At 31.7% G+C, this 10,480-nt stretch overlaps 2 protein-coding genes across 2 annotated transcripts; one reads left to right on the forward strand and one right to left on the reverse strand.

Annotated features, from left to right (window-relative positions):
• Window positions 1–1,195: 1,195 nt before the first annotated feature.
• On the forward strand, window positions 1,196–3,239 carry LOC131610485 (transcription factor PIF3-like). Its single transcript, XM_058882444.1, has 5 exons — window positions 1,196–1,845; window positions 1,996–2,103; window positions 2,214–2,279; window positions 2,373–2,438; window positions 2,532–3,239. The coding sequence occupies exons 1-5, from the start codon at window positions 1,378–1,380 to the stop codon at window positions 2,859–2,861; spliced, it is 1,038 nt and encodes a 345-aa protein (XP_058738427.1). The 5' UTR covers window positions 1,196–1,377; the 3' UTR covers window positions 2,862–3,239.
• Window positions 3,240–3,351: 112 nt separating this feature from the next.
• Window positions 3,352–8,018, reverse strand: LOC131610484 (uncharacterized). The gene is made up of 8 exons (XM_058882443.1): window positions 7,737–8,018; window positions 7,598–7,657; window positions 5,990–6,154; window positions 5,031–5,213; window positions 4,629–4,759; window positions 4,312–4,480; window positions 3,860–3,989; window positions 3,352–3,765 (listed from the first exon to the last, which is right to left on the reverse strand). The coding sequence occupies exons 1-8, from the start codon at window positions 7,923–7,925 to the stop codon at window positions 3,503–3,505; spliced, it is 1,290 nt and encodes a 429-aa protein (XP_058738426.1). The 5' UTR covers window positions 7,926–8,018; the 3' UTR covers window positions 3,352–3,502.
• Between the last annotated feature and the right edge of the window lie 2,462 nt (window positions 8,019–10,480).

A 10,480-nucleotide genomic window follows, 5' to 3' on the forward strand; every position in this document is an offset into this window, starting at 1 on the left:
TATTAAATATTAACGGGAACATGAAGTTACTGATCACAATATTGAATATTAACGTGAACTTGAAGTTACTGACTAAAATATTTAATATTAATATGAACACGAAGTTATTGATCAAAATATTGAATAAACGGAAACATGAAGTTACTGATCAAAATATTTTGAAATTAACGGGAACGAAGTTACTGAGCAAAATATTAAATATTAATGGGAGCATGAAGTTACTGATCAAAATATTGATTATTAACGGGAACGTGAAGTTACAAAAGGCTATTTAGACACAATTTAATTTTGGTGATTTCAATTTTGTTCCTTATTTTTTTTAGACACAATTTAATGTTAATTGTTCTTATTTTTTTCCACAAAATGTTAATTACTTTTAATTTAATTTTTTTCTATTAAAAAATATATATGTGAAACAAATGCGCGTCCCGTACCAGAACCCGTGCGAACGCACGGGTTTGTTACTAGTTTTTATGAAGAATGTTAGGATTTACACATGTCACCGGTATAATATTGGATTATCGTCTTATAATTTTTTTATTATATTTGTTTTGTCACCAGACGTGTTTGAAAATATTTGAAAAATATATGATTTATTGTAATGAATCTTAAGATTTTAAATATTATATGACTTTATTAAAGATGTCATATTTGATCTATTTCAACGAGACATAGTATTTTTGAAGAAATAGGTGCACGTGAATTTTTTAACAGACACGCAAGAAATGTACGATAGGTAGAAAGGAAACATACATGTGTGAATTTGATTGAATTTTTTCTCTGTGATAAACTGAGGATCGAAGGTTTTCCTAAAGAATGAACAATCCTCAAAGACGCATCAAGTAACAAATCAAATATCAGAAAAAGTCTCCTGATAATCAACATAATAATTTCATATCATTTGTTAACATTTTAATTTTCTAGACAATGAGTCTTTTTCTGAGTAAAAATTTATGCATAACAATGGTGTGCTTCTTTGTTCAATAGATATAATTTTTAAGAATCTCGTCCAACACTACTGTTTGATTATTTTTTATTTATTTCTGTATAATTTTTATTATATAAATTATTTATCATTTTAAATGTTAAAAAAAGTGGTGGTAAGCAATGATCCACGTCTCTCTTGATTCCAAATTCCAAATCAAATCAAAACGACAAATAGAAAGCTACAATGTCATACTAATTTGTGGAAGACCTTTCGTGAGAATCTCTTAAAACCATTATTTCACTTAGTACTAGGAATTAAATTTGAGATGTACCACACCTAAGTAGCCTTAAAGATACACCACATGGATCCTTATATACTCCATAACATTTTCCTTTAGTGTCACACACAATTCCTAACCCAAAAAAACAAAACTTGTCCTTCTTAACAACATGTTTGATTCTACTTCCTCTTACATTGATTTTCAATCCTCACAAACCAAGAACAATACTCACATGCTCACATATTTACCACCATTCAAAAAACCAAGAGTGGAAACTTCAAATCATTACTTAGGAGGGTGTGAATATCAAAAAACAGAAAAAGTGAACTTCTCAAACTTTTCTATACCTAAAGTGTTTCTCAAATCAACTCATCAAGGGAAAGAATCAAAAGCCATTGCTTCTACAAAATTCCAACAACAAAAGCCTTTAACACAATTGCTACCAACCATTGATGAACATTCTGAAGTTTCTGATAGCCATAGTAGTGCTTTTGGAATTAGAGAGAAGAGAAAAGCTAGTGATATTGAAGGATATGATGAACCATCATCTTCTGCATGTTCACTTGAAGCCTCAAATGATTCAAACTTTGGTTTCGGAAATCATGAGGACAATTATGACTCACCATATTTTAGTGATGTAAGTGGAATTAATAAACCATTGACACAAACACAAGCACACGAGACACGGCCACATGCCAACACTGACACGTGTTAGATATCAGACACACTTTTAATATGAAGTTAGTTTATCATCATTTGTACTAAGTTCGATTGTTTGATGCCGCAGGATGAAGAAGAAACCTCGGAAAATATGTTGAAAGAGAAGCCAGCTCGTGAAGGAAAAAGAGTCAAGAGAAGCTACAAGAATGCAAAAAGTCATAATTTAACTCAAAGGGTGAGGAACGTTTTTAAAATATCAGTAGAAAAAGAAAAAGAAATATTTGTATTTATACATGCAAGTTAATTAATTACATGTAAGTGATATATATTTGTGGATGTTTGCAGAAGAGAAGAGATAAAATCAACGAGAAAATTCATACATTGAAAAAGCTCATACCAAATTGCAATAAGGTATGTAAACATTAATTCAATTTAATTTTTCTATGTTAAACCTTATTCCTTTTAATTTAATTATATAAACGTTTTGCTTTGTATTTGTTATAGATGGACAAGGCTTCAATGCTTGATGATGCCATTGATTATCTTAAAACCCTAAAGCTTCAGTTACAGGTAAAATTTCATGTCCTTTTTCTATGTAACATTTAATTTATATTGAGATTATACTATAGTCTTATATTAATGTTGTGAATTATGATGTTGCAGATTATGACAATGGGTAGAGGACTTTGTATGCCACTTAATCATCTTATGATGTTGCCAGCACATCATATGAGTATGAGTATGAATATGAATGCACAACATTTAATGGGTTTTAGGCCAGAGGTACAGTTTCCTATTCCACAAATGAGTAATGGTGTCACAGACCACAATAATAACAACATCAGAGTTCAGATGTTTGGTTTTTCCAACCAATTACTACCACCACCGATGTCAATTCATAATGCACCTTTCACACTTCCTATCATCGGAAACTCTTCCACTGCAGCAAACTCTTTTGGTGACCAGAATCAACCTAGCAAGACATGTGGCTAATTCTGCATAGGCTAAAAAATGCATGGAACAAAGCAATCAAGTTTTGGCAGCACTAGCTATTGTTAGTTGGTACAAGGACCGGTCAAGAATCGGTCGCCTTTAATCAAACTATCGGCTCTCATACCACATCAGGAGATCATTACATTGGTACATTTGGTCTAGTAGCACCTGGTATAAAACTTCTTACTCAGTTGACACAAGAACACTTATTGTCATTTTCCAACTCTAAAAAAAGGGAAAATTCATGTAAAGATTCATAAGGAAAACTAGATGACAATAGACTGATTAGGTTTGTTAAAGGCAAGTGTAAAGTTTGTTAACACCTTACAGAAATGTATCTGATTATGTAATAACAGCTGTGGGTTTTGAAAATTCTAAGTTCGATTCTTGAAATTGTGAAGAGAGATAAGACATACTATGTTTTGTGCCAACTCAAAGATTCATCTCATAGCCGCTCAAAGTGCGTAAGTCATGAGAAAACTTTGTGACTGCTGAGGTGAAAAGGTTTTTGATCATGGAGGGTTAACAAAAAAGACATACTCTAACATATAAACATATTTTATACAGCATTCAATCATATTTTACGATCTTCTATAAATAGAATGTAGTCATTGAACTCTCTTCACTTCTAAACTATCGGTTTACATTGCTAAATTTGCTGTTCTCTCTCCTTTTGATGTTGTCTGAGACGTTCTTGATTTTCCTACTGTATTGTCTGAAAGTTTGAGATTTGAGAGAGTGCCGCTAAGTAATTCAGAGGCATCCAAAGTTGCAGTTCCTTCTTCACTGGTAGTAGTCTTTTCCGGTGTATCAACTTGAGACTCTTTCTCAAGAGCCAGCTCTAACTCTTCGAGTTCCTCTTCAATATCTTCATCATCAATATCTGTGTATGATGGTGTTTGCTCTGCAGCCAAAAAACAGCATGCTTAAAAATTCAAACCATAGTAATTATTGATTTCTGGATAATGGAGTCACAAGATATGATAAAAAAAACATACCTAGTGCCTTTTCAACTTCCTTCTGTGAATCAATGCTCTCTTGGACATCTCTTAAACAAAGATCAACATCTTCCACACTTATCTTATTTTCTTTCATTGCGTGTGCTCCAATCTGCATAGCTTCAGAAACCTGATAACAAATAATGCATTACGGGACATAACAAAGACAATATGCAGTTCAATGTAATATATTGAATTGAATATAGTAAATAATGCATTACGGGACATAACAAAGACAATATGCAGTTCAATGTAATATATTGAATTGAATATAGTAAATAATGCATTACGGGACATAACAAAGACAATATGCAGTTCAATGTAATATTTTGAATTGAATATAGTAAATAATGCATTACGGGACATAACAAAGACAATATGCAGTTCAATGTAATATTTTGAATTGAATCTAGTATAAACTGATCAATTTGATACAATATGCAAAGTTGTACCTTTTTCGTTGACTCGGCATCAACAATAACACCGAGTACTTCCTCTACTCTATTCAAAAGTGACGAACATTTTTCTCTACTCTGGGTAGCCAACTTTAACTCCCTTGCATACCTGAGAGCTATTTTTCGGTTCCCAGAATGTATAGAAGCCACTGCTGATTTTCTTGACCTAATAGAAACAATCTGTGAGGAAAAGCTTTTAATCCAAAATAATCTACTAAAGGGAAAATAGTTTTATTTTAATTCTTCATTATCATTTATTTAAAAAACACTTCAAGATACATATACAAGTATACAGATTCATACAATAAACTTACAATTCACAACGCCTGTCAATCACATCTAATTGTTGCTGAAGTTTCTCGATTGTCCAAATCAAGTACAGTACATCACAATCTAAACTAGAGATGCCGGATAATGCTACTTCTGAGAGCGAAACTTTTACCCCCTGTCAAATTAAAAAAGGGATATAAAACAAGCATTTCAGGCATAAAAATCTAATCAGCATTGATAAATGATAATTCCTCTCGCAGTAAGGGAACAATCCTGGCCACTGGCCAGTATTAATGATTATCGGAAGTACTATTAATTTACTAGAAATATCAAAAGTTGGCGGACACACATGTTATATATTTGAAGAAAAAACCTAGCCCAGGGTAGAGTAGTAAACACCTGATTTTTTTTCTGATCATAAGAATAACTTTAAAAAGTTTTAGTACCTCTACAAATTCGTTCTTAAGAACTGACAGATACTGTGCTGTTCTACACCCTGACAGATACCTCAACATTACAGAAGCTTCGTCGGGCCCTCCACATATCTCCTGAAATTTCTTCATTGTGACGATACAAGATGAATTCCAGTGACTTTCTGATAGATGTTTTACAATCTCAGCAGCCTTATCCTACATATGAAGAAACAGAACTGTAATCTGAGTTATATATCGAAAAATGTCTAGCATACTTAAACAAAGGAAATTTTAGCCCAATCCTCCAAACTTAATTGACTTGCTAGCACCAGCATTGCATTAAAGCAAACATGAACAATTGCTGAGATCAGACGTCATACACCAGATGAACTGATGCACACAGTCCTTGTGCTGCAGAGTTATTAAACAGTTTGGAGTGTATCCGGCTTAAATATCATAAAGATTTCATAAAATTAACAAAAGTAATTTTAGACAATGTATGGTCTCTGTGTTTAAAGTATTTAATAGGAAGAATTCATTAATGTGAAATTTGTTTGGAACTATAATAGGTAACAAATTCAATAGTTGACCAGTGATTTTGGTGTGTAATATTTCAATATGATATTCAGCTTTCTATCTCAAAATTTGTAAGGATAAAATCCATTGTTGGACATTAGATCACGAGAATATAGATTGATTAATGTTAGAGGTGTTTGATTTATCCAAATTGAAAGATATCAAACAAATGCCAAATTTCTCAGAGACCTTAGGTGTTTCTGCTGTGTACACAGTATAAGAATATTGACATGGAACCATTCTTCATTGAAAATTTGAAATGAACTCTAGTAGTAGGTTGGCCGTGTTTATGAAATAGATGTTGGCCAATCTTAATAACAAATGAACAAAGGTAAACAAACACAAACACACACATGCATAAAATAAACAAAAGGAAGACAAAACACGAATTGCTCAAAAAGTGGATTGCTAACAACCTTAAGCAGAGGAGTTAGGACCACAGTTTCTTCAGCCATGATATCTGGTATAGCTGGTCTGGATATTAAGTAAGTCATTTTTCTGACTAGTTGGGAGAATCTTCCGCTCCTTGGATCAAAGAGATCCCCAGGTCTTGTGATGTCACCTTCATTATACATTAGAGACTGAAAAATGATAAAATGTAAAGACAAAAAACAAAACACCAAGGGTGTGTTTGGATGAATATCTTATCTTTCATTTCTAAATTAAGGAAGCTTTAAAATGATTCCGAAAAGAAAAAAAAAAAGTGGTATTGAAATGTGATATAATCGTCTACCATATCAAAATATATACTTAACCCTTCAAAACCCTCCATACCATACAAAAAGTTGTGTATCATATTAAGTTTAACCATCATGTATGTTTGGTTTCACGTTTGGAGCACTCAGAATTGATTTTTAATGTGTATAATTGATTTTGATATGTATGATTGTTCTCAAGTAAAATTAATTACGTTTTCTAGAATTGATTATACTTGAAGCTAAGATTTATAGCTTTTGAGTCAAAGTGATTTTTATACTGAAATTTCCTGTTCAACTCACTTTTGCATTTCTTGTTCAACTCACTTTTGCATGAATGTATCCAAACATAAATCCTCAAATTACATTCCAATTTACTTTTAGGCCAAATCAATTTATCATAATCAATTCATTGAAACTCAATTTTCTACACAGTAGAACCAAACATACTTAGTGTAGTTTGGTTTAGCTTTTGGAAGAGCCAAAAGCAATTCTAGAGATGTAGAATTGATATTGGAATGATTTTGAAGTGTTAGATTTTTCTAAAATAGAATTCATTATATTTGAAGTTACAATTTTTAGCTTTTGAGTTTAAATATGATTTTTACGCCGAACTTATTGTTCCACTCACTTTTACGTAAATATATCCAAACATAAATCACTTTACATTCAACTCACTTTTAATCATAATCAATTCTCCTCACCGCAGAACCAAACATACACTATGATATGTTGGTTGCTCTCAAATAAAATTAATTATGCTTTCTAGAATTTATTCTACTTGAAGTGTATGTTTGGTTTATCTTTTGAAATAATCAAAAGCAATTATAGAAGGGTAGCATTGATTTTGGCATGATTTTTAGGTGTTTGATTATTCTAAAGTAGAATTGATTCTGACTCCAGAATTGATTATACTTTAGCTTTTGAGGTTTAACGTGATTTTTAAACTAAAATTTATTGTTCAACTCATTTTTACATAAATGTATCCAAACATAACTCACTCTACATCCAACTCACTTTTAACCAAAATCAGTTCTACAATGATCAATTCACTCAGAATCAATTTTCGTCATCGCAGAACCAAACGCACTAAGATTTATAGCTTTTGAGTCTAACGTGATTTTACACTGAAATTTACCTATCAACCCATTTTGACATGATTGTATCCAGACATTCATCACTTTACATTCACCTCACTTTTAGTTCGAATCAGTTTTAGTCCTAATCAGTTTAACAGAATCAATTCATTGAAAATCAATTTTCTTCCCTACAGGGCCAAACATACTTAAAAGTGCATGCTTATAACAGAAAAATATGAGTGACACTTACCAGTACGTCGTCGATACACAAAGGGGTTAACCCTCCTCGATTAAACCAATCATTCTTAACCTAAAAACAACAAATTTAAGGTAAGAGGAAAAAGAGTAAAAAAAATAGGGAAATTGGGGAAAACCCTAGTAGCAAGTACCTGAGAAGGTCGAATGAGGAGGAAACGAAAATGGGAAGCGATTTTGATGATCAAGTCCCGCCAGAAGAGGAAATTCGGTTGCCAATCGGATCTTTGACCGGAAAATGCCTTGAATCGAGCAACGGCGATTACTTCGTCGTTCCAATCGGGAACTTCCTTTGCTATGAAATCCCTTACATTCGAATCCATTTTCCAAACGCGATTATTCAAAACGCGATTTTCTTCACTCCACCCTTTCTCCTTGTTGCTATAGCTTATTCATTCCATTTTCCTCTATCACATTCCATTGTAATTAAATTTTATGTTTTTAATTGAGAAATAAAAGGAAAAATAAATAAAACTTAAGTTAAGAAAAAATAAAAGAAAACCTTTTAAAAATAAAAAATTGAAGAAAAAATTTATTAATTGAAGTTGTCTAAAATAATGTTAGTGATCCTGAGGTAATTTAAGATTAAACTATTTTTCATTGAAATTTTATATATATATATATATATATATATATATATATATATATATATATATATATATATATCAATCCACCCATAACTTAGCATAGAGTTTAGGATAACCCATAACTTTAGGGAGGCCAATTTTTGTGCGGACTCCTTGGCTAGCATTGGTTTAATCTTAGAGAAACCAAAACTACTATCTTTTATAATTTTGTTCACAATGATATCATTAGAGATTACTTGCTTGACAAGGATGGTACCCCTAGGCTTAGGCTTTGTCATTGAGGGGTCTTGGTTTGGTCCCCTTGTGATGTATTGTTCTCTTTTTGTTTAATGATATCTTTTCCTTTGATTTAAAAAAAAAAAAAATCCACCCCTTGAATATTTTAGTCATTCGGCGAAATTTCATTTTTGTCTTTACTTCTGTAGATGTATCTCCGGAATCACTTTTTTTTAAATTTGATTTTTTTTCGGAGGTGCATCTACGGATATGTTAAAAACACGGTGAATCTTTGGAAAATTGAAATTAATTCAGTTCATGAAATCTTCCGTAGCTACATTTACGAAAGGTCTTCAAACTAAAGTGTTTTATAGATGTAGTTACGTAACATTCTACGAGCACTTAGACCAGTGCGGTGCACGGGTAAAATAGTTTTTAAGTAAAAAAAAAAAAAATTTAAAAACACTTATTATTTAGAAATTTAATTTATAATAAAATTATTATTGTATAGATAAAATGTCGTTGTTATTAATAGTATACATAAAATGTTGATTTAACTTTTTTTTTTAGAATTATAGAACAATTTAAACATTTCTAATTTATTAATAATTTCTATAAGTCATATTATATTGATGTAAGTAATTTTATAAACCATATTATGATTTTTAAAAAAATTATTAGAAATATATTGATGTAAATAATTTTGATATAAGTTGCATTTGTAAATAAAATATAAGTTAATGATTTTGATCTTTTATATTATTATTTAACTGTTTAAAACAAATTTAAATAAAAACAATAAATACAAAAATGTTATTTATTTATAACATCAAATTAATAATTAAAGTAGAAAATAAGTATAAATGTGAAATTAAATTAGAAAAATCACAAATTTTATAAATTTTATAAATGGTATAAGATAAATAAATTTAATTATAAAGTTAAATAAATCAGAGACCTGAGGAGACAAATACTTCAATTCATCTTTTAAACTTCTATCTTATACTCTTCAAGTTCTTCAACAATTTTTTAACCCAAAAAATATAATTAAAATTTATATATTTAAAAATGAAAATACTTCTTTTAACCGATCCTCTTTTATAACTCAAGTTCTTCAATATTAGTTTCTAATACTTTAAGGAAATTTCTTTACCCACCTCCCTACTTTCTTGGTCACCTCTGATGAAAAACTATATATACCCCTTACTTCGGAAATGCATTTTCGAAATGCAAGAAAATGCTGTTTTCGGAGATGCATCTCCGAGAGGCCTTTTTTTTTTCAAAATTTGTCTTATTTCGGAAATGCATTTCCGAAAACACCATTTCGGAAGTACATTTCCGAAATACTGCGCGTTTTACAGAATAAGCAAAACAACCCCCCTCCCCCATTCATTTTATCCTAAATCTTCTTCCAAACTTCCTCTTTTCAAAATTTCTGCAAAAGCAAGTGTGTGAACTAGTCAGAGATTGCCAAAGGCGACCCAATCTCAACCTAAATCATCTCAATCTCTATTAGTGGTAAGTTTATCAATTTTTTTCAATTTTTAGATCCATTATTCATATCTCTATTAGGGTGTTTAGAACTTGCGAAAATTATATTGGGGTAGGTTGATACTGCTATTTAGGTTGTTTAGATTGATTAAAATTAGTTTTGAAGATGGATTTTGGGGTCTGCCATGGAAGTTGCAAAAAACTGCTTTGCAGAGGTGTTTCGGAAGTTCATTTCCGAAAACACCTCCATTCCCAGTTTCGGAAATGAACTTCCGAAGTGGTTCAGAATTGAACTTTTTTTTATTTTTCAATTGTTTCGCATTCTTATTGATTTCAATTGTTTTCAGGAACATGGCAGGCAACCCAGCACGCATCAGACAGGGTAGAGAGACCCAGACTGCGTCGGCTAGACGCGAGCGGGCGGCGCAGCTGGCGTCGACGCAGGGACGGGGGCAGGGACGGGGACGTGTGCGAGTTCCCGTGCAGATGATACTCAGGTCACCTTTTGAGGCTGCTCCCGACACAGTGACCCGAGTGCAGCTCACTGGCATATTTGAGGATTGGGAGCGTCATGTGGTCCCGGA

Source organism: Vicia villosa, linkage group LG6, assembly GCF_029867415.1.
Source record: "Vicia villosa cultivar HV-30 ecotype Madison, WI linkage group LG6, Vvil1.0, whole genome shotgun sequence".
In the NCBI taxonomy this organism is placed as follows: Eukaryota; Viridiplantae; Streptophyta; class Magnoliopsida; order Fabales; family Fabaceae; genus Vicia; species Vicia villosa.

Excerpts from the sequence above, each read along its gene's own strand:
- LOC131610484 (XM_058882443.1), bottom strand. The coding sequence starts at position 7,925 with ATGGATTCGAATGTAAGGGATTTCATAGCAAAGGAAGTTCCCGATTGG. Across the intron at positions 4,760-5,030 it reads TTAAGAACGAATTTGTAGAG|GGGGTAAAAGTTTCGCTCTC; the intron begins GTACTAAAACTT and ends TTAATTTGACAG. Across the intron at positions 3,990-4,311 it reads ATGCCGAGTCAACGAAAAAG|GTTTCTGAAGCTATGCAGAT; the intron begins GTACAACTTTGC and ends ATTTGTTATCAG.
- LOC131610485 (XM_058882444.1), top strand. The coding sequence starts at position 1,378 with ATGTTTGATTCTACTTCCTCTTACATTGATTTTCAATCCTCACAAACC. Across the intron at positions 2,104-2,213 it reads GTCATAATTTAACTCAAAGG|AAGAGAAGAGATAAAATCAA; the intron begins GTGAGGAACGTT and ends GGATGTTTGCAG. Across the intron at positions 2,439-2,531 it reads CCCTAAAGCTTCAGTTACAG|ATTATGACAATGGGTAGAGG; the intron begins GTAAAATTTCAT and ends ATGATGTTGCAG.